At 50.3% G+C, this 23,121-nt stretch overlaps 1 protein-coding gene across 3 annotated transcripts in view; it reads left to right on the forward strand.

Annotated features, from left to right (window-relative positions):
• Window positions 1-22,906, forward strand: part of PBX1 (PBX homeobox 1) — a 130,136-nt gene extending 107,230 nt beyond the window's left edge. The window contains exons 6-9 of one of the 3 annotated variants that reach the window (XM_039730172.1): window positions 2,609-2,768; window positions 9,980-10,092; window positions 11,619-11,708; window positions 18,482-22,906. In XM_039730172.1, the coding sequence (XP_039586106.1) occupies window positions 2,609-2,768; window positions 9,980-10,092; window positions 11,619-11,708; window positions 18,482-18,574 (456 nt within the window). In that variant the 3' untranslated portion in view covers window positions 18,575-22,906. Of the gene's footprint in view, window positions 1-2,608; window positions 2,769-3,052; window positions 7,783-9,979; window positions 10,093-11,618; window positions 11,709-18,481 lie in introns of those variants that run through there. The other 2 variants (XM_039730173.1, XM_039730174.1) reach the window with 2 other exon arrangements.
• The last annotated feature ends 215 nt before the right edge of the window (window positions 22,907-23,121 follow it).

Below are 23,121 nucleotides of genomic sequence, written 5' to 3' on the forward strand. Positions count from 1 at the left end.
TTTTGCTTGGTAAGATAGAATGGACAAGTCCAGGTGGGCAAGACCTGGGTGCACCAGTTACAGTTTGTGCTCAGTGAGGGTGGGATTTCTCAGGGTCCTTCTCTCAGTCATTACCCTTGTGCTGCAGAACATGACATCTCCCTGACTTGCACACCCCTCAGAACATGGGGGTTAGCAACGACAAAATGAATTATTTCCATATGTTCAAGGAAGCCACAAAGTTCCTGGAGCCTGTAGCTTTGACCTGGGAGCTGCTGTGATTTGTGAGGAGCACAGCCAGCCCTTGAAACATTCAGCCATACATTGCTGAGGCCTGCCCTTCTTTATTTCCTCTCTTTTTGGAGCAGGCTGTGTGATTGAGAGGCAGTCTTTGTGGTAGGCTTGTCCTCACGTGAGCTGAGCAGCCCCTCTAGGCTCCCATGGCATTCCCTGCCTTGGGCTGCTTCCCAGCCCCAGGCACGTGCCTGCTCGTCACTTGAGTAAACTGCAGACAGCAGGAGCATCTGGTGTCCTTGTGGGAGCGTGTCTGCCTTCAGCAGGAGCAGCAGCATCCAGGGGAAGGTGTCATCACCGTGCTGAGTGCCTGCTGAGTGACTCCAGTTGCCTCTCCTGGGCTGGAAGACCCAAACGTTGCTTCTTCCTAGAGTTACCAACAGGAGACAGCACATATTGGTTTAAGAAAAGCTCCAGCTGTCCCAGTGCTTCCCCTCTCACTTCTAATTCGTCTGTTCACACTTACAACTTCTCCTTTGCAAAGACAAAATGCCCAGGAGAAGGGCTGCACTTAGGAGGTGGTTTAGTGTGGTGTATCAAGGCTGCTTTGTGCCTGTCTCCAGGATCTGCCTCCCTTCTTCATCCAAATCAGGCAGAAACAAACACACCTCCAGGTCTGGTTTTGCTGAGACTCAGTGGGAACACAGGTCCCATGAATGTGTGCACATCCTGAGCAGAGTTGATCTGAACTCAGAGTCTGATCAGATTAGGCAGGTGCTTCACAGATTTTAAAATGCAGATAGGTTGTGGTGGCTGGGTATTCCAGCCTCCTGCCCTGAGGTGCTCAGAGTTCACCCAGGATGGGAAGCCAGAAGAGCAGTCATGAGGAGATGTCCATGTGGAAAGATCATGAAGGAGCACATTGTCATTAGTGAGAAAGCTGCACCAAGAGGTGGAATGGAGCTCCTTGCCAACAGCACCAGCTCCTGGTGTTGCCATCAAAATGTTTCTCCCAGATCTGGGCTGGGTGCTGATCTGAGTCTCTGCAGGTTATATTTTCTGTTTGCTGCTCTGCAGGGTTGGACACCTGTAGCTCAGTAGCCATTAAATTGGTGGATGGAGCCACTTCTGTGTGGAAGCTGTTGGATGCTCTAATAAGCACTGCAGATAGAAAGCAGCACAGGAATAAAAGCTTATGGGTTTCAGTTATCAACACAAGGCAAGCTTTCCCTAAGATTAGGAAGAAATCATGGGCTTCAAAGGATGAACATCCATTAATTTCTTATTTGTCTTTGGCTCTTGCTCACTTTATTTGGAAGAGGGAGCACTGATGTACTTGCTCACCAGCAAGCAAAGGGAGATTGTCCTTGGAATCTCATTGAAGGGGTTGGTCTTGCTAGCTCAAGATTGCAGCTCCAAGCAGTCCTAGGAGTGCTGGAACTTTTCTGGAGAGCTGCAGCATCCTCCTCATTTGCCCATTCCCTTCATCCTGATAAGCTCTCTCAAACAGAGTCAGTAGTGGCTGGAAGTTGTCTTCTGCCTAGAGACCTGCACATAGGAAGACATTACCCTGATTCCTGTGTTCAGTGATGATGAAGGAGAAGCTGAGAGCTGCTTCTCAAGCTGTGGGGTTGAATCTTTCCCATGTCTTCTGTGAAATAGTTCAGTGTGAGATAGTGCCCACAAGTGAACAGGAATATCATCAGTTTATCTCTGGGCAAACAGTAGAAACATCTTCCACCCTTTCTCAAAGCACACACTTCTTTCCTGGGACCGAAGTTAGGTTTTAGGACAAGTCCTGTGCTTCCTCTCCATCCTTCCCCTGAAGTTCCTGATTCATGCAGTGGCTCATGCTAAACCTTGCAAAGCCAAGCTCAGTTGGACAAGGAGCATCCACTTCTGGCTTTGTGCCCTGATTCCCTCAGATGGACCAAAAGAGAGCTTTGCTGATACTGAGGCAATTCTGTGTGTCAGCCAGGCCCAAGTAAATTCTCTGATCACTCAGGGCATCTGTCCCATCAAAAGGGATACTGCAGAGGAGGCAAATAAAAATGACACACACCTGTTCTCAAATTGTGCAACTTTGGTGTCATTTGACTTTGTCATGTTTTTCTGAATCCATCTTAAGGTTTTTGTGGGATGGGTCTATGGGTTCCTGTGGAATATCCCATCTGTAGCAGAACCAGCTGCACCCACCCAAACCCAGTGCTCCCAAGGGGCTCCCACCCCCTTTCCTGGGCTTGGTGTGGCACACACGGGTGAAAGGTGCTAGGAAAACTGAGGGGGGAAAGGAATCTGCACTGCTTAACCTGAACTAATCCACCTTCCTCACCCAGGTGCACGTGGCAGAGCTGAAACCTTAACTTGTGCTTGTCTCCTCTTGAACTTGCTCTAGGTATCAAACTGGTTTGGAAATAAGAGAATCCGGTACAAGAAGAACATAGGTAAATTTCAAGAGGAAGCCAATATTTATGCTGCCAAAACAGCTGTCACGGCTACCAACGTGTCAGCCCATGGAAGCCAGGCTAACTCACCCTCAACTCCCAATTCAGCTGGTTAGTTTTTATTTTTCTTTTATTTTGGGTTGTCAGTGTTCGGTTTTTTGTCTGTTCTCCCCTCTCCCTCTAGTCTCTCTCTTGTTTTCTCCTTTTGGTCATTTCAGCTTTTATTCTCTGGGTCTGGTTTGCTCATTTTTGTGGTCTTAAAAAAAAAAAAGGGAAATGGGTTTGGTGGGTTTTTGAGGGGGTGGGTGACTTTATTTTCTTTGCTTTTTTCCTACCTATTTTCTCCTTTTTATCCCTTTCCCCCTTCCCTGTTCTGTTTTTTGTTGGAAAAAAAGGATGTGATCATACCTTGTGACTGGTGGTGCTGTGGTGGGGGTCATATGCATGGATGGTAAACACAAAACCAGAAGAGTGGTCCACAAACCATGGCTGGGATTGCTTGCACTTTGTGGGGGAGAAAAAAACCAAGTAATAGAAAAGTTATTGTGTAATGATTTTATTTCACTGGGGCTGAGAGCATGAGTGATCCTAATGGACAAACCCCAGCATTTCTGAGATGTCCTGGCTCATGCCATTTTGGGGGTTGTTTTGGGTAAATTTTTATCCTTTGATTTTCTTTCCGTTGTGGTTATCTCTTTGATTGCTTACATGACAGTGTCTGGATCACCTGCAAGAGTGTGCTCTGTGTGAATTTTATTTTCCCTTTGTGTCAGTGCAATCCAGAGAAATTCATGGGTCATTCCCTTCCCTTTCCCCTCTTCCTTCCCATTTGCTGTGGTTTCCATGTGTTTGTTTTGAGAATCAAAGGCACAGAGCACTTTGTCCAGATTTCAACTCCTCTGCTAGAGAACGATGCTCAGTTCATGCTTGGTGCCTGCTGCAAGGTTGGCCAACCCAAAAACAATCAGGGGATGCGGATCCAAGAGCAATGGAAAATTGGGATTTGTTTACAGGGAGAGGGGGGAAAAAAATAACTTCATGGGTGCCATACACTTTGTAATCCATGCAAATATCTATGTGCCTGTTTTCTTTTTAGGGGCGGGAGGGAAAGTGGGAATGTGCCACCCTTGAGCCTTTGAGCTGAGTGTTTGCTCACGGTGCCCTTCCCTGGGGATGTGATGCTTGGTGTTATCAGAGAGGCAGGAAGGGAGCAAAGAGGATGGTGGGCAGCAGGATGTCACACAGGCCATGCAGATGCTGGCTGCCATCAGGACATGCTTCTGTAGTGAGCACAACCCTGCTTCTGTAGGTATCAGAGGAATGACACTCCAGAAACACCCCTGGCTCTGGAGGATTTGAGAGCCAGGGGTCAAACAAAGGGAGGAAGCAGTGACATGGGTCTCTGGCCAGGACAGTCTCTCCCACCTCTTCTTCACCCAGGTGTGTTTGCTCTGGCTCAGGTGCTCTGAGGGCTTAGGTGAATGCAGCAGAGCTCTGCAGAGACAGTTTGATGGAGTTTTGTTTGATTCTTTTTGGTTTGGGGATTTTTGTTCCCCTCCCGTTCTCTCAACTGATGAAGATTTAACTGCATTTTCAAAAGTGTCATTCTTTCCAAAGAACTCACACAAAACACTTGCTCAGGTGGGCTTTCCTGGTGTTAACACCCCCTGTAGAAGAGACTGGAGGGAATTCTACTGGAGAGGGCAGAATTGTGTGTGTGGAGGGAGAGGCCTGCTGCCTGTGATGCTGTCCTGCAGCCCACATCAGTCTGGACCAAAGAGATGCAGCTTTCCTTCTTTTCCTCTTTCTTCAGCTGGAGTCAGATCCAAAGGTCTGGAATAGCATGGGAACAGCTTCAGATTGCCTGAGTGGGTTAGGATCTGGGCTGCACATAGGAGAATAAGCATTTCCTCAGTGCCTGACCTGTTAAGTAGTGCTCCAGAGCAGGGCTGTTTCCTCGCCTTCCCCACGGGCAGTAACGCGGTTGTTTCAGAGATAAATTGGCCAGTGCCCTGCAGTAAACAGCTGAGATAATCCCTGGATAACACTGCACTTTCAAGAAAGGACAAACAGTCCTGTTATTAACAGGGAAAACTTGAGCTCCTGGGTCCTCTTTGTGGCTCACTTGTCTGCAGTCTGGAGTCATTGACCTCTTTTCGCGTGCCTGAAGTGTCAGCGGTGCTAAAGCAGTGCGAGGGGAGCTTGCAGGCCACAGAGATCCTTCTTCTGCTTAGAAATAAAGTGTTCCTCACCTGGCCCAGGTCCCACACCCTGCCTGTAATGCTGCAACAGTGGCAGAGCAGCAGGGAAGCCCCTGTTGCTCTTGGTCAGCTTGCAGAGGTGATGGGTTTGGGTGTCCTTGTCGATCCTCTCCTGAGAAGACAGCTGGAATTGTGTGGGATTTTTATCTCCTGACAGTTGAGATCCTCCCAGCTGAACCACACAGATGTAACAGCTCAGTCGAGCATCCCTGCATGGTCACATTCTGGGACAAAGACATGTCCTGAGGACATTGTGTGATCTCCCCTGCTTCAGTTGTCCTGTAGGTCCTAGCAGCAAGAAGCAAACCTGCACATGCTAGGTCTGAAATACCTGTGTGAGAAAGATTGGGACAATTGTGTCCAGGACCATGAGCCATCAGATGTGCTGAATTCTCCATGGAGGATCATGGAAGCTGAGGAAGAGGTGAAGAACTAAGATGGCCAATGCCTCTCCTTTTACACCATGGATTTCTTTCTGTTCCCAGATCATTGGCTGAGACTTTGGTGAGGAAGTAGCCTGAACAAAGATAGGACTTTCTGGGAATGTGTAGGACTTGTTGGTTTAAATACATTATAGAGCATGTGGAAAGAAAGTAAGCAGAGGGAGGTCATGAGAAAGAGGTGACCAGCAGTGCAGTCCCTGGAGGGCCGTGATGTTGGAAGAGGAGGTGGAACTGGATGCAGTGGGACCTGGGACAGGAGCTAAATTCATTTCTGCTGTGGCCACGCAGGCCCATCTGTTCTCTCATTGATGCCCATGTTACTGGAGATTGGTGAATGGCTACAGTCAGTCAAAGAGATTGGCCACACATTGACAAGGGCAAGGATTGCATCTGTCTGGCCATCTGGCAGGTTGAGAGCAGGGTCCCCCATCCTCAGTCACCCAGGCCTGAATGTCAAACACCTTTTCATCCGGAGTACGCGCGGTTGGGCTTTATCGGCCAGATGTTCAAATAAGCTGAGAAGTCTGGCTCATTTGGGCTAACAACTCCCCGTCCTCACTTTGATTTCCTGGACAACCTCAGCACAAAAACCACATGGCAAATGAAAGCTGTTTTATGTGGGCAGAGCCTTTTGCCAGCTAGAATCCTCAAGGGCCATGCACAGGTGATGGCATCCAGTGAAATCTTGAATGCAGAGCGGCCAGAATTGTCCTGAGCTGTTTTTCTTTACCTGCTCTTCCTTTTTTGCTTTGTAAAAATTTTCTTGTGAAGCTGCTGCCTGGAAATGTACTTCATCAGGCATAAGTGTCTTCTCTGCCTTCCTCAATTTGTGTCCAGAACACACCAATGGAGAGGACTCTGCTTCAGCAGAGACTGTTCTGGTCATGCCTTCACTGTCCTCAATGTTTGGCAAGTGAAAAAGAACAAATGTCCTGCTGGATCATCCCTGGATTTTGGACCTGCACTGTGGCTTTGTCCAGCTAAGGAGTTACACAGTCCATCACCACATTCTTCCCTCATTTTTTGCCACGTAGAGACACCACAAAAAGTCAGAGGAGGCATAAATCTTGTGTTCTCAATGCATGTGTGTCATTGCTGTTGACTTCAGCTAGGAATCTTGTAGACATGACCAAAGTCACTTCAGAGGTTCAGTTGGATCTCTCTTGGTGGTGGTAGGTGGAATGAGGCAGCAGATGAGGATGGCTTGATTTCAGCTCCAGTGAACACCATTACCCTGTTTGTTTATTCGTGGTACCATTTGAATTGTCAAGATACTTTAGAGAAAACTAGAGGTCCTGGAGAACTGGAGGTGGAAGTTGAGACAGTCAGAGCACAGAAGACATCAGAGAAGTTGGAGAAGAAGCTCTCTGAAGAGCTGGAAAAGTGGTGTAAGAAATACCAGCAGTCAAGTTTGTGAAGATTTTTGAAATGGAGGCAAAATTGAGGTGGGCTTTGCTCATCAGAGGTGTTAGATGTGGAAGAAATCTCTTAGAAGGCATTGTTTGGATTTAGGCTTCCACCCAGAGCAAGACTTGACTGCCAGAGTTTGCTCACACATTTCCAGCACTCTTTCTAAAGCTGGTGCTGATAGAAACTCAACACCAAGAATAGTGGGGATGAGTCTTGGTGTTAAAAAGATGTCTGGATGCTGAAGATTAAACACTCTCCCACACTGCTGCAACCATGGCTTTTCTGATAGGTTTTTTTATCTACCCACAAAAATTCCAGGGACTTCCACACCAACATCAGAGTGCTTTCCTCCGGGGCTCACGGGCTCAAAGATGAGCTTCTCTCATTCACAACCTCTCAATTCCTGAGGAATTCCAGACCAAATTACAACCACCCATTCAGGAAAAGAGCCTTTCAGAGAGACAGGTTAGATTTACAATGAGGCCTCCTCATGAAGGACTTGACTCGTATTCCTGGATCTTATCTGTCTGGAGGATATCCGAGTCTAAATTTTCAGGGCTCTTCCCAGTGCTGCCCCCTCTCCCAGCTGGGTCCCCTCTTAGCTGGGTCTCAGACTTTGGGGCACTGTGATTTTGGGCGTGGTGGGTGCACAGACAGCGAGTGCTGAAGCAGCAGCGTGGCAGTGCAGAGGGCTCTGCAATTACAGCTCTGATCCAAATGCATCCATACGTGCAGGGCCATTGGTATGCGCATATTTATCTCTGCATCCACATCAGCAGCAAGACATATTTACCGTTTAGATATGCACATATATTGTAAAAACACCCCTTGCCAATAGCAGTGTATATCTTGTAAGTGACATTTCCAGCGCTCCTCATGATTTCCAAGACACCGTCGCTCTTCAGAACTAGAGTTTGTGGCTGTTTGTTTATTTTTATTTCCTCCCTCCCAGTCTCAATTTTATGGCCGGGTTTGTTAAGTTTCAATAAAATATCAGTTAAGTTTATGGCATTTTTATTTGTTATTGTTGTTGTAATTTTCTTTTGGTAGGGGAAGGTGGGATGAAATGTTGCTCTGCTGGGGGCAGAGTGATAGCAGTGCCATGCCAGGTGCTTAGGGATTCCAGAGTCCTCTCTCCAGCTCTGCCACTGATTATTTGTGTGATCACAAAGATTTCTGCTCACCTCAAAAGAGGAGGGAAATATTCTCTGCTTCTTGTAAGGGGTAGCTGCAGAGTCTTTTGCTTCTCGGCCACTGTGGGAGCACAAAGCTGCATTACTGCCCTGTGCTTTTATTAAGGTGGTCGAGGCAATCACTCAGAAAACGGGGCCAGAAGTATCTTTGTGTGTGTGAATCGTGCCTATCTTCATGCTTAAAGTTGAGCACTGTCAGGGTGGGCTGGCCCCAGTCTGCCAGCTCATTTCTCTAGGTTTTTGCCTTCAAAATAGCAAGTAACCTGAGAGGTCGGGAAGTGACAGGAGCCCTTTGCCAGCTGAGCAGAGGAGGTGATGGTTACAGCTGCCTCCTGACCAGTCCCGGGTATTTTACGCAGCGCTGTGGGATTGCTCTCTGGAACAGGCTGGGCAGGTTGACAGTGAGCACAGACAATGAGCTATTCCTGGCTTCACAGAGCACCAGTGGGAGGGTCCTGATCCAAGACTCAGTGTGCTCAAGATGAGTCTTTTGACTGTCTTGGGTGTTGTATCTAGCAGTGATGTTTGTGCTCTCCTTGGATTCTGAGAACTGCCAGCCCCTGACAAAAGAGCTGGTCACTAAGAGAGCAGCAGAGAATGTAGTGAACGTGAAGTCTCCAGGACACACCTCCCACCTGCTCCCTGACCTCTGTCAGAGGTGGCTTCCTTCAGAGGAGCCTTCCTGGTCCACCTCCAGGGTGCAGCTGGGATCTGTCTGTCCCTGTTTCTTCCCTGTCCAGAAAAGGGAGGGGGATTGCCAAGCATTTCTCAGAGCCATAGTTGGGCAATTCCACCAGGACTGTGGTTGCCAGTCTTCCAAGTTGGAAATGGCAGTGTAGATGATGAGAGTGTATTTGGGACTGGAGCTGAAAGCATAGCTGACCTGGGCCCCTGAAGTCTCTCCTTTCCAAGGCTAACGTCATGTATAACTAAACCTTGCACGTTGAGCTGTCTCACACTTAACGCGCTGATCTGCACGATAAATTCTGAAGTAATCCCATAAAACCTTTTTATTTATTTTTAACCCCTTTGCTGCCTTCCCTGCCTTACAGTTACATGATGGGTTTGTTTCTTCTGTTAAGTGGTTGAGGAGGTGCTCAGATATCTCTCAAAGCTGGAGGCATAAAACTTATTTTTGCAGAGGCGGGATTTATTTTTTCTTTTCATTTGTGATTTTTTTTCTCCTGATCCCACCCAGTTGTCTTCACTGTTACAATTTTTTAGCGTAACACCGACGACTGGTACATGCAGTGGGGAATTTGCTTACAAAGCTTGTTCCTCTGGGGCAGCTGGCCCAGGAGGGCTGTGACACCCTTGTGTTCTCTCACGGGCCATCACAATGAAAGACTTTTGCCAGCGTGATGGGCACTGGGAGTCTAACCCAGGTGCCTTCATATTTTTGTGAGCCTTTGCTCCTGGTGCTCTGCAGTTCGCACCAGTGATGGGTTCCTGGAAGGCAAGCCCCACGTGGCTCAGCCAAAGCTCCAGCCGTGGGGCTGGGTGGGCTCTGGATGTCTCACCCTGCAGGGAGCAGTACGGGCTAGAATTACCCACCCTGTCTGAGCTTCTCAGCATGGGCTTGGTTCACCTGCTGCAAAGGCTTCTGCTCTTGATAATACAGGGCTTGTCTGGGTAATTCTGGTCTCCAGTGCAGTCTGCTGGGTGGACACCCCCAACAACTGAGGTCTTTCAGAGCTATTTGAAGGATTCTGATGCTGTCTGAGTCCTCCAGGCTGTGTTTTGTTTATCTCAGTCAAAAGCATGAAGAATCCTTCCTCCAGCTGAGGAGCTGTTGAAGAATGTTCTTGGCATTGAGCTGTAACAACATGTGGCTTTGAATAACCTCAAGAGTGCATCCTTTTTTTTTTGCTTGCTCTGTTCTTCATACTACTAACCTGACTGTGTGTTTTTGTTTTTGTGGTTGCTTTGCATGTTGTTCCTTCCTCTTGGCTGAGAGTCATGGGGTGGATCTTTTTCCTTTCTGTGATTCAGGTGCCTCACTCTTTCCTTTCCAGGTTCTTCCAGTTCTTTTAACATGTCAAACTCTGGAGATTTGTTCATGAGCGTGCAGTCTCTCAATGGGGATTCTTACCAAGGGGCCCAGGTTGGAGCCAACGTGCAGTCACAGGTAGGGACCCATCCGATGTACTGCCAGTGAATGCATTAGTGTTGGAGGAGCCTTTGATTGTATTGGCACTTCTCCCTCCCGTCTGAAAAGAGCAAATCTCAACCAGCACAAATCAACCAACCAACACTTTAAAAAAAAGGCAAACCAAACCAAAAAACCAACCAACCAACCAAAAAAAAAAAAAAAGGCAACAGGAACAACCACCAAAAGAAAAAACCAAAAAAACCAAACCAAAAAACAATCCAAAAGAAACCAAAACCAAACACCCAACCAAACCAACAACCATGGTCTTGAGGAGACTTGCCCACACTTTGTGAATGCATTTGGCTCTGGCTTGATAGTCGTACTAGGAGGAGAGAAGGTGTAGAAGAGTAGGCACAAAACCAAACAAAAGCAGCCCAGGTTTAGGTTCTGCTTGCTTTATTCGTCCAAGGGAATGGGCCAGATGTTTGGACTGGTGTCTCGTTTTCCAAGACTTCCACTTACTCCTTTGATGCCAAACTAGGTGTCTGCTGAAAGGCAATAAATGTTCAAATATGTAGATAATTTTTTTAATTTATTTTTTTACAATTAAAAGCCACCCTTGACCATTTCCCCACCTCCCCAAAGCACAAGCACTCACACCACCCCTGTACATACCAGGAGGAGAGAGCAAGGGAGCTTTGAGCAGCAGTGCTGAAACATCAACCCATGCTTGGGGCAAAAAGAAAGAATTTAAAATAGCCAGGATCTCATTCAGATCCCGCACCTCCCTTCCGATGTCCAGATGTGCCACGAGTCCCCTCTCTGGCATCTAAGGCTCTGTTCTGTGCTGAGAGACGACAGCCACTCTGACACTTCTGCATTGGGCAAGGAGAACTCTCTAAAGCTGAGGCTGCTCCCCCGTGGGGCTGGACGTGGAGCACCCATCATCCATGGGTGGTGAGACGTGCTCACCACATGTGCCACTGCTGGGGCTGGGCTGGGGGTGTGAGGGAGAGGAACGGGGCACCCAGAGGAGAGCTGCTGGTGCCTTTGCCATGGTAGGTATATTCCCTTTCTGGGCCCTCCACAGTGGAGGCGCTCAGGCAGCTCCAAAGATCTCCTTCTGCTGCCGTGAGCAGTGCTTGGGGTCAGGGGTGGAAGGGGTAGGGGTAGGAAGGTGGGTCCTTGAGCACGGTGGTGGAGATGGCTGCAGCGATGTGCTCCAGGAGATGCCACCCCACACTGGTCATGCTGTTCTCCCTCCCCACGCTTTTTGTCAAAGGACATGGGACCAAGGAGAGGGTCACAGGGCTGCTGGGGCGGGCAGGGGATGGTGAGGGAGACAGAAGAGGTCCTCTGGCTCATTTCTCTCCACAAGACCAACTGCGGCTCTCTTTGGTCCCTCTTCGAATGTACACCTTCATTTTTATTACGATGATGACCGTGATCGTTGTTATTCCTGTTTGTTTGCTTTTATCTTGCCAAAGATGAACGGAAGCAGCTTTGGCCACTAACCTTTCCTTCCCTCTAATTTGTGTCTTTGTTGTTGTTGGTCTGTTTAGGTGGATACCCTTCGCCATGTTATCAGCCAGACAGGAGGATACAGTGACGGACTCGCGGCAAGTCAGATGTATAGTCCGCAGGGCATCAGTGTAAGGAAAAAAAACAGGCTTGGGTTGTTCTGGTCTTTTGGGTTGGGTTTTTTTTTCATTTCTCTTCTCTCACTACCAATTATTTCAAAGCCATAGGGCTCAGAATGCCACTTAGTAGGACTTGTCTTTGCTTTTACGGTCACCTAGTTTATTGCCTCAGTATCGGTCACGCCAGCGGCGGAGCTTTGCCCACAAAAAAAGTGGCAAAGCCGGGGCAGGCTGCGTGCAGGCAGCTGGCGTCTCGGACTGTCACAGCCCATCAGCGTTCGCCCGGCACCTGCGGCCACACGCGCTCGGCCCAGAGGAGCTGCTAAACAGGTGACACCTCCCGTAACCATGGTGGGGACTGTCACCGCAAACGCCCCAGCTCCATCCTGGTGGCACCATCCCGGGTGGTTAAAAATAACCCATCCTTGGCCAGGGCCCGAGAGCGCGGCGGCGAGGCGGGGTTGGCGGCGATGGCGGTTGCGAATAAAAGGAGGAAAAATACCCACAAAGCCAACCAACGTCAACCCAAGAAAACCTCGCCCAAGCGGGCTGGGGGAGGATGAGAGGGGGAGGGCGGTCTCTGGAGCATCTTCTCCTTGTTCTTGGGTGCGCTGGCGGGTTCTGACTAGCATGAAAATTCGTAGCGACAAGCTGTGTCGCACAGGGGGAAATCGATCAGACACACACAAGGAGAACCCAGTGTAGATTCGGGACAGCAATCCAACTTCATTTCTCAGATCAATCGTCCACCATCTCAGCAGCAGTGACAGCAAGCTGGGAGAGGAGGGCAGCCTGGAAAAGGAGGCTGTGAGCGCTGACTGGGTGGTGGCAGTGGTGTCCGGGGTGGCACAGAGAAGAGGCAGCTGGCCCTGGACATGGGGACGCTGATGGGTGAGACAGGGTGGTCTTGAGCTGGTCGGAGAGGTGATGATCCTCTGGGTGGGATGGTGGTCCTGCAGCCAAACCCCTGCACGGTGCCATCACCAGCCAGTCCCATCACTCTCCAGTCCACAGGGCCATTTGTCACCTGGTGTGTGACCATCTGGCAGGACAGCCACCACCAGCATGCAGAGAGGGCACAGGGAGAGGAGAGTCCTGGGACGGGGGGCTCTGCTCCCCTCTCCTGCAGGCACTGGGGCTTGGTGGGCGGCTTGACGTCAGGAGGCAGAGGCAGGGAGGATTTGTGAAGTAATGTAATTGAACATGTGCAGATAATTATGTCTCATTACATAAGCCCCTTGCAAAAACGGCACTTGGAAATGCCACATGAAAGAGCCTATCGTTCCGCATTAATTTCTCCGTGTGCTGAATTTATTCCCTTTCTGGCTTTTTAATACTTGGAGAGTAAATGAATCGCAGGCTGATCATGATAAGAGATGATACTTTTGTATAAATTAAAATACCCCCAAGGAAGGAGGCTGAGCTGATTACAGTTGCAGTTGGCTTGGAAAATAACAGTGGACTGGGTTAAGCCAAAATTTGGGGGGGAGAGTTGCTGCTGGGGATTATGAGGCAGGGAGGGGGTGACTGGGAAGAGAAGGAGAGAGCGAAAACTCAAAAGCTGAATAGGATGAGGAGAGCTGGGCTGGTGTTTCTGGCTGTGGCTCTCTGTGGGAGAACCAATATTCCTGTGAGTAGCAATGAGAACTGGTGAACTGAGAGTGGCAGGGGCTTGGCAGTTCCCTCTGTGCATCCCAAACAGGGACCTGGCATGTTTGCCATCCCATGTCTTCTCAGGCTGGTTTTCAGGGAGGGCAGGAGCCCAAACTGACCCATTTTAGATGTTGTCAAGAAAGGGGCAGCTTGGCAAAGGGACTGCACCATGTGGGTGACTCCTCACTTCCCCACAAAGCTGTGGTAGGCATGGGGAATGAGGCAGGGCTGAGCAGACAGTTTAGGAAGCACCTTCTGGATTGCCTGTTTGCTCCCCCTGTATCCCAGCCAGTGTGCTCCAGCCTGATTGTCACTTAATGTCCTCCCATCCATTGAGGTCCCTTGATAGATGCCAGTTTGTCCACCCTGAGGTGTGGCTGCCCTTTTGGAAGCATTGGTGCTGGGGAACTCCTCGGTGCAGGCAGGGTGACTGTCTCCAACAGGCAGGGCTTCCCTGCCTTTCCCTGAACCCTTCCATGCCGAGGAGGGGCGGAATGCAGAGCAGAGCTGATTGTGACACTGAAAGCTGCCGTCCCCACATCACCCGAGCGTCCCCGTGAGCTGCTGGAAGGAGATGAGCCGAAACCTAGTCAAGAGCCCTGTCACAATGATGTCTGCACGGGGCTGAGGTTAAGTCATCCCTGGAGCCCGTCAGCACCGGGAAGTCAGCGGCAGGTTGCCCAGCTCCACTGCTGGAAACCTTGGCAGGAGAGACAGCGCTCGGGGTTTGCTTTCTTTGATGGAGGATGAATTTTTAAATGCGTGTAAGTCGTGACAGCTGAGAAGAGGGATCTACCCACAGCCCGGTTCCCTGCGAGGCTCTGCTGCTGTGGCTGACAGGCTGCTCCGCAGGGCAGGAAGGGCTGGAATCGGTTCTGCATCGTTAGCAGGATAATGGGCAGTGTCCCAGCCATGGCCAGGCTGTGACCCACAGCTGAGGCACAGGAGAACAGAGGCTTTCCTTCCCAGCACCCATCCCAGCAAGGCATGGGGACACTCTGACAGTGGAGGGGTGGTGGAGAGGAGCTGTCATGTGGATACCCAGCCTTGGGTCACACTGAGAAGAAGCAGGGACCTCCCCGCCTTTCAGGAGGTTTGGGGTGCGAGCCACCCCTTTTGGCAGACTTTGAGGCTGTAGGGTTTTGCACCATGAGGTGAGAGTTGTTAAATGTCTGGGATGACTGGACAGTGTTTGTTCATGGGGGTCCACATGTGTATCCAGGAAGTCCCCCAAGACCAGGGATTTCAAAACATTTAGAAAGCTCAGTTCTGTTGGGTTCTAGTAGAAGTTGGATGTTTATTGCCACAGTCCTCTGGAGGGTCCTACCCCAAAACATCACCTTTCCTGCCGCTGACCTATGGCTGTAAATCCACCAAGTGTTCTACTTCCCCCATATGCTAATGAATGAGTGAACTATAGTAATCTTAAAGCCTTTTCAGAAATTTGGTTTTGGACTTAATTTAATTTACAGATGATTTAAATGTGTAAAATGATGAGCTGTTCTCATCAGAGAGTGAAGATTTTGATTAAAAACTGCTGCTGTGCAGACCTGTGCCTGTTCACAGAGCAGCGTGTGTGTGACCTGGATGGTGGTGGCCAGTGACAGGGTGTGACAGGGAGTTTTGGGTCCACTCTTGTCAGCAAGGATTGGTACAGGAAGAAGCTGAGACCTGCTTACTTGACCTGAGATCTTTGGTTCTAAAAAGTTGAGCCTTGAGGAAGAAAGTTGTTGCTCTGTTCCTCAGCAAGCTGCAGTTCACCATCATGGTCAAGTTTTGGTTCATGGTCCTGACCACCAGCTGGGGTATGGAAGTTGGTGTGGCAGGGTTTCAGTGCACAGGCTCCATCCATCAGGGATGCCTTGGTGTGTTCTGATAGCCAGGGATGCCTGGCCATGACCCTTGGGAAGGGATGTCCTGACCAGGCTGGATTCTCTGGTGTGTGATAAGACCTTCAGTGCATATTGTAAGGAGGCCCTGGTAAAAGCTCTGACAAGCTCAGAGGTCTGAAAAGGCACTGAGGCTGCTCTGCCAGACTGGCTGGTAACTGGTGTGTTTGGAGGCTGACCTGACGCCCTGTGCCATTGTTGGTGGGACAAGGATTTGGTCACAGGAGGTGGGGTGCTGAGACAGCCTCTGTGCTAAGCAGGAGGAGTCTTTAAAAACTGGTAGAAAGTCATCTCCCAGCCCCACGTAGGAGGCCCGGGCAGGGAGCCAGCCAGACTTGCTGGAGGTGACAGAAATGCTGAGACCTGTGGAATTGGGCATCAAAACCAGTTGCTTCAGCAGTCTTTCACTGGGGCTCCATATTTGGACAGTCACCAAGGCTTTGCCTGTGCTTTGGCACCAGAAGGTGACATCTGAAGAGGTGTCCTGGAGACCACTGCTCTGTCTTTGGCATCTGCCCCTCCTGCAGAAGTCACAGCCACGTGCAGGGGCTCTGCAAGGAGCAGTGGCCTCCTCAAAAGACCCCCTTGTCTTTGAGGGAGATCCCAACTGATTTACTACAGTCAAACCCCAGGGGATCTCCTTGCTTGGAAGAAGTAGAGCTGTCTGGGTGGAACTGGGTGAATCCCACATGTGGCTTGGTCCGTGCAGCAATGGAGTGACCTCCAGGGTGAGTGGGGATGGTGCCTGCATGCCCTCTGCCTGGGGAAGGATGCAGCCTCCTCAGGGAGGACTTTTCCTTACCAAAGGGTGGTGTCAAGATGTCACAGCCAACCTTGGGTCCTCCTTTCTATCACAGCCTTCCCAGGCCACACTGGCTTCTCCCCAGCATCCCCTTGACTGCCCACTGGCTGCCACCACGGTTGTGTTCAGCCACACAAACTCCTGAAGCACAGGAAGGCTCATTCCCATTCTGCGGCACCTTCCAAGGATTTTGGGTGCGGAACGCGAAGCCGCCGCTCGATTGCTCCTGTGGCTGGCAGGCAAAAGCCTCTCTATAAATAGTTGAGCACAATAGGGCCAGAGCCCTGCTCCATCCCCGCCGCTCTCCCCCCTCCTGCTCGCCGTAACGACCCTGCAAACACTAAATGGCATCTGAGTGCATTAAGCAGCAAACTCTCCGGTGACATAGCAATTACGGCTCTGAAATAGATTTGGTGCGTCACGCAAGATAAGGGTTTTGAAAGTTTCTGTTGTGATTATAGCTTGTAACTCCAACAAATAACAGGCTTGGTAATAAGAGGCTGCCAGCACAGCTATTGTGGTTCTCTCTCACTGATGGCACGTAAATTGCTATTAATGTCCTAAGTGTACTTGAATATGCCAGTCTCGGGGCGGCGGAGTTGGCTCTGTGTCTCTCTTTACGCGGCCTGTCATTGTCGGGCTGATAATCTACAGTAATTGCTGCCTCTTGCAGCAGTCCAAGATGTGTAAGGGTGGATATTGCCTCTTGGGGAGCGCAGGGATGGGGGGTCAGGGCCTGGCTCTGGGTGGGAGCTGGTGGGGGCAGTGGGCATGGGGTGCACGGGGCTGGCGATGCTCGTGCATCGTCGGGTGTCACATTTGCACCCGAGGTGGAGCAGGGTGGGGTTTGCCAACCTGTGAGCGAGCTGAGGTTGTGATTCCTGCTTCCCTTGCTGCCATGCACGTATGCAAGAGCACACGGGCACAGCAAGGGGTGCACACACACCTCTTGTCTTGTTTGCTTTGTGCGGTGGCGTGACTCCTCGAATGTGGGTTCTCCTGCCTGTCAGCTCTTTGCTCCCATCACAGCAGCCTCTCAGGCAGGCAGGAGCTGGGCAGCAGCACCTCGGAGATGCCTTAAGGAGCTGGAACAGAGGCTAGATGGAATTAAGAGGAATCAAGTGGATATTTATTGAAGTGCCTTCAAAGGCCACACCCTGGCCACAGCCGTGGCTCTGCCCAGATGGTTCCAAGGTGGAAGCAATAGAGGGCTTGGTCATAAGATCTCACATTTTTATAACTTTTAGTCCATTTGCATATAGGAGTTAACTGTCCAATTAATAGCTTCAAATGATGACATTTCATCCTCCTTGCTTGCTTGCCTGCCCTCCTCTTCTCACGTTGTTTATGCTTTGGGCCTGAAGTTTGAAGATGTTTTCCTTGAGTCTCCAGCTAGAACAGGATTGTTTTGTCTTCACCACCCTGTGAAATGATCCCAGTAACAGTTAAAATGAAGCTAAAAGCTGCACACCAAAACAGAACAGAAGCACTTAAATCCTGAGGTATCACCGGGGTGAGGAGTTTCCCTGCCCTCAGCCCTCTGGGGTGTGCAGGGTCCCAGCTGGCAGGGCCAGCCCTGGGTGATGCAGCACCAGTGGGACAGGCAGCCAGGGTGGGCAGAGCAGCCCGGGCGTGTCTAAAGCAGGACAGCGACTGCTGCCAACTGGAGCCTGGGCACTGCTTGGGCAGGATTAATTTGCCAAGCACTGAATCAATGTCAGAGCAAGCAGAGGAGGTTGGGTGCGACATCTGCTCCTCTCTGAAGGGGATGGCAGCAGCAGAGGAGCAGCTTCTGTGCGCTGCCGGCTCCTGCCCGCGGCAGCCGGGGCCCTCCGGTACTCAGCTCTGGAGCGCCTGGAGAATTTGGCTCTGCATCTGTTTTTAGGAGAAAAAACAAGTTGTCTGCCATGGTTTGCTGCATGAACCCTCAGATGGGATATAGTGTTGGCATCTCTGTTGAGCTGTGGCTCGGTTTCCCTCGATGAGGAGGGGATGTGGAGCTTTTCTGGGGGACACAGCACAGCTCGGCAGTTCCACGGGATCCATTGCTTGTTCTGATATTCACAGCACTTGGGTTCAGGTAACATTCAGGATGCTGGTTCTGGAGTGTTTGCTATTTTCTTTCTTCCGTATGAGGAAGAGCTTATAATCAGGGGTTAAAAAACCCCAAAAAACCAGAGCTTGGGGCTCTGGTTGGGATGGAGTTTCCGTGAGCGCTTGCAGTTGGTCAAAATCTGTCTTCATCAGAAATGTTTCTGCCTGTGATGGAGCCTGGTGGAGCCCTGTGGTCTGGGGTGGGATGGGGGAGTCACAGGGGACATCTTTGCCTCCTACACCTGTCCCAGCTGAGGGAGAAGGGGGCGCATCTGAGGTGGATGGGTGCCAGGTTGCTTGTGCCTTGCCATGGCGTGACTGATGTCTGTGTGTGTCCCTTCCTTCAGGCTAATGGAGGGTGGCAAGACGCTACTACCCCATCGTCGGTGACCTCCCCCACAGAAGGCCCTGGCAGCGTTCACTCTGATACCTCCAACTGATCTCCCAGCAAATTGCATCCCTGGCTGAGCCGGCCCCGGCGGGGGCGGGAGAGGAGGGGCCTCTCCTAACACCGCAGCAGTCAGACTGGAGGTGAACCCAATCAGCACACACAAGAAGACTCCTTCTCTTCTCTTCTCTTCGTCGGGATGCTTTTTTCAGCCAATCTGGACACTTCTTTATACTCTCTTCCCTTTCTTTTCTGGGTAGAAGCCGCTCTTCCCCTCCCTGCCGCCGCCACAACACCGCTCCCTTCCCCTCCCCGCTTCCCACCCAAGGTAGAAGGATTTTAAGGAGGAAAAGCAAAAATCCACCACCACACAAACCAAGCCCAGAGCAGCGTACAGCCTCATGCTGGGTGTCTTTCTGAGGAGCTACAAATGTACCTCAGTCACGTCTCGCTCCCTGGCTAGCAGGCAGCCCCTGCCCCCCTTCCTTTCACGCTACCTCTCCGTAGGGAATTGCCACCGTAGGGAATCTGCTCCTGCCTCATCTCCACAGCCTCCCTCACTCAGCCCTGCCCCGGTGAGCTGTCCCTCGGCTGCTGCAGGGACAGGGCAGGTGGCACAGCCCCCGTGCACGTGGAAGGAGGCAGCGTGCTCCCCCTCGCTTCCAAAAGGTACCGTTCCCATTGCCAGCCCTGGGGAAACTTCCCAGTGCCAGCCCTACCCGGCCAAGCATCCCTGCTGCTGCCTGCTGTGATCTGGATGAGCTGTGGAACCCTGCTGTCCTGCCTGCCTGTTGCTGGAGGGGAGAAGAGGAGGGAAGGAAGGGAGGCAGAGGCAGGTGAGAAACAGCCATCGCTGCTAACACGTCCCTGGAGCTGTGTGGGGTCAGGCTGCTGGGACACAGCACCTGGAGATCCTGGTGCTGCAGTTCTCCTGCTGAGGGCAGTGCCACGGGGTGTTGGCTCCTTTTCCAGGAGCAGCTGGGTTTTCCAGTTCAGGCAGGACCCACAGAGGTTTGTGCCCCCCCTGTTCCCAAAGCCCTGCCAAGCCAGCAGTGAGGGATGGGCAGCAGAATGCCAGGGGCTGGAAGTGCTGGGGTGAGTGTCTCGGGTGCTTTTGGTAGCTCTTCACACCACAGGTTTGCTCTGTGGCTGCCCCACTGGGGGATGTCTCTGTGCTGGAGCTGCTGGTGTGACCCCAGGAGTTACCTGGGCAGTGGCCATGGAAGGACTCACGGGGCTTTGTGCCCAGCTTTTCTGGCCCACTGTTAGGACAAGCAGTGATGGCTGGCAAGCAAGGCTTCATCCTGCCCCTGCAGGCTGGTGCTGAGAGGATGTGGCTTTCGTGGAAGAGCAGGAAGAGGCAGCACCAGTTTCCCTGGGCAGCGGGCTGAGCTTCGTGCCAGGGTGGGACTTCTGGCCATCGATTCTTTCAGTGGGCACGAGGAGGCTGAGCCAGCCTGCATCAAGACCCTGGGTGTGCTGGGGACTGGTGTGGGTGCAGGATGTCTGGCACCTCGTGATGGATCCCAGGATCCCCTGGGATCAACACCTCACGCTGTTGAATGTCCGTGCCCACCCTGCTTGTGCTGGTCTCAAGGTGGGAAGTGCCAGCGTGGAGCAGCATTAAACAGAAACCATTTAAAATCAGAGCTCTGCCAAAAATACTTCCACCCTTCTGCTGGAAAAAATAACAGTCCCTGGCCTGCAGGGCACAGTGGTGGTGTGGCTGCAGCCCCAGCACGCTGTCACCTTGCAGCACAGGGGTGTCGTGTGTCCAGCAGTGACACTTCTGCTCCTTTGGCATCCGTGCCAGGAGTGGGGACCCTGTGGCAGAGCAGGATGTGACGTGAGGGGCCCAGGGCTGCCTCCCAGCTGTGTGCTCAGAGCATGGAGGAGGTTGTTTTCCTGCAAGGACAGTCAGGAGGTGCCACCCACCTTCCCCAGCTCTGCGCCTTCCCACTTCCCTCCTCGTCTTCCCGTGGCCTCCCTCAGCGCTGCCTTTGTCCACTTCCAGCTAATTTTACACAAACCTGTTCTGGCAGGGCGTTCCAGGGACACAGGACTGGCTCAGGCCTCTCCTGCTGGAGCCAGCCCACGCTGGGGCTGCCCCCTGCCCTGTGCCCCCTGCCCTGTGGGCTGCCCCTCGCTCCTCCACGGTACTTTGCAATTCCCCTCCTGGGTTCCCCAGTTGGTCCCTCCAGTTTGTTTTGGCATAGCTGCTTGCTTGCCTTTTTCTTTGCTTTTTCTTTTTTTTTTTAATTTTTGAGTTTTGTTTCTCCTCCCCATTCTCCTCCCCTGCTCCAGCCCCGAGTGTTGTGGGGGTTTTTTTTCTTCTTTTTTTTAATTATTATTTCTCTTTTCTGCCCAGAAAAACCTGACTTCGATACCAAAAAAAAAAAAACAAAACAAAACAAAAAAAAAGACAAAAAAAACCACAAACAAAAAAAAACCTGCAGAAACTCAAAAAAAATAAAAATGAAAAAAAATCACAAAAAAAAACTCGACGATTCTTTCAGCTTTATTAACATTTTCCATTGTTTCTTGCGATTTGTGTCTCGTTCTTTGTAGTATTGATGATAACGAACATTTGATAATGAATGTTCTTGTATATTCAGATAAAGGAGAAAAAAAAAACCAAAAACGCAGCCGGAATTTAATAGTGTTTATAATAAAAGAATAAAAAATGACCCTCTTAGCACGCAAAATGGAACAGGGGGAAGGTCCCACCCCTGTTCTTTCTGTGGCAACAAGCGCTTCATTCCTGTATAGTTTATAACATCAAACTACCTACATTCATCCTCCTTTCTTTTGTTTGTTTGTTTTTTCCCATGGTTTGGTTTTTTTTTCCATTTTCTCGCATTTGTGAATTAGTTCAAGAATGCTAGAAAAGTGTAGAGTTGTGCACACTCATTTCTTCTTACACAATGTTTAAAAAGTGACGGTAATTCATTTTGTAAAACTTTAAAAAGAAAAAAATGGTTGGAATAGTGAGCATTAATAGGTACAGTCTAACACTTTATGTTTCTTAACGTTGAGACCCAGAAATGAACCTTTTTTGTTGGGTTTTTTTTTTTATTTTTGCCTTGTTTGGGATGGGGGGGAGGGGGCTTTGATGATGATGATGATGATGATGATGCTGAGTTTATTTTGACCTGTCTGAGACTATGGCCTTGCCACCTCCCCTGCGCTTTTGTGACCAGAGTGATGTGAAAAGTGCTGGTGGTGTTTTTGGGGGAGGCGTTCCTCCCCGCTCCTGTCAGATCCCAGCTCCAGGAGCTCCTGGTGTGGCTGCTCTGGGGCTGAGCAGTGGGATGTCACCTCTGAAAGGGATGGAATTCCCAGGGGTTTTGGGGGGGAGGTGGGGAGGAATCAAGCCCTGAGCTCCTGTGGGTCTCCTCTCTGGGGGTGTTGCTGAGCTGCCTGGAAGTGAGGAAAGGGCAGGAATCCTTCCCAGAACGTGTGGATGGTTCGTTCTCCTCCCTGAATCCCCGTGTCCCCAAACCCAGGGATTCAGGGTAAGGAACATTCCAGCCTCACCTTGCCTGGACCTTGCTGGAGGTGAGGTCTCAGAGCCCTGGCTGCAGCAGCTGAGCTGGGACAGGGGTGGCACATGGCCACAATGTCCCAAATCCAGCCCCAGTGTCCCAAATCCAGCCACAATGTCCCAAATCCAGCCCCAGTGTCCCAAATCCAGCCCCAAATCCCAGAGGCTGCAGAGTGGGGTTCAAGGAGAAGCCCTGAGGAAGGTGCTGGTTGGCATCGCTTCAGTTTTCTCCTAAAACCTGCTCCCAAAAAAAAACCCCTGAGCTTTTCACATCACTGCCCAGTTTAGGGTTTGGGGTGTTCCTTTAAATCCCAAAGTTTCCTGGAGTCCTTTTGTTTTCGTACACCTTTATATTATTATTATTTTATTATTATTAAGAGGATGTAAATCAGACATTGCCTGGGGGGTTGGTTTTGTCAGTTTGCTTTTTTTGTTCTTGCAAAGCCCTTTCTTGTCCCTTGTAAAGGTGATCCACTTCGGAGTTGCTTTTTCTTTTCTATTTTTTTTTCTCCCCATCTTTTTTTTTCTCTTCCTAATGGATTCCAAATATTAAAAAGAAAAAAAAATTAAAAAAAATAAAAATCCTTAAAGAAAAAAAGGAAAAAAAAAAAAAGACTCTCTGTTCCAACCTGGTTTTGAAACTTTTTTGCTTCTGTAAAGAAAAAAAAGGCCTCTGTCTTTCTGATCCCAATTGAAACTTTTATGTTCTATGACGATACTAACAAGGTGTAGGTTTTACAGTTTCCTGATTTGTACTGGTAATGCATATTCCAAATAAATAGTTTCTTTTGTTGCAAAAAAAAAAAAAAAATCAAAAAAAACCAAAACCCTGAAACCAAACCTGGTGTATTTTTTGGGGAGGAAAAAGAAGAAAACAAGATACCCTGGGGGTTTCCCCAGGAGGTGCAGGAAGGGTTTGGGGTGCAGAGGTGGGGGTGAACAAAGGCAGTAAATACCCTGATGCTGGGGTGGTGTGAGCCAGAGGGATGTGATTTGGGATTCTGCCTGAGGCACTGCATCCCTGGTGCCTGTCCCCCTGTGCCTCAGTTTCCCTG

Source organism: Passer montanus, unplaced genomic scaffold, assembly GCF_014805655.1.
Source record: "Passer montanus isolate IOZ18808 unplaced genomic scaffold, ASM1480565v1 scaffold71, whole genome shotgun sequence".
Classification (NCBI taxonomy): domain Eukaryota; kingdom Metazoa; phylum Chordata; class Aves; order Passeriformes; family Passeridae; genus Passer; species Passer montanus.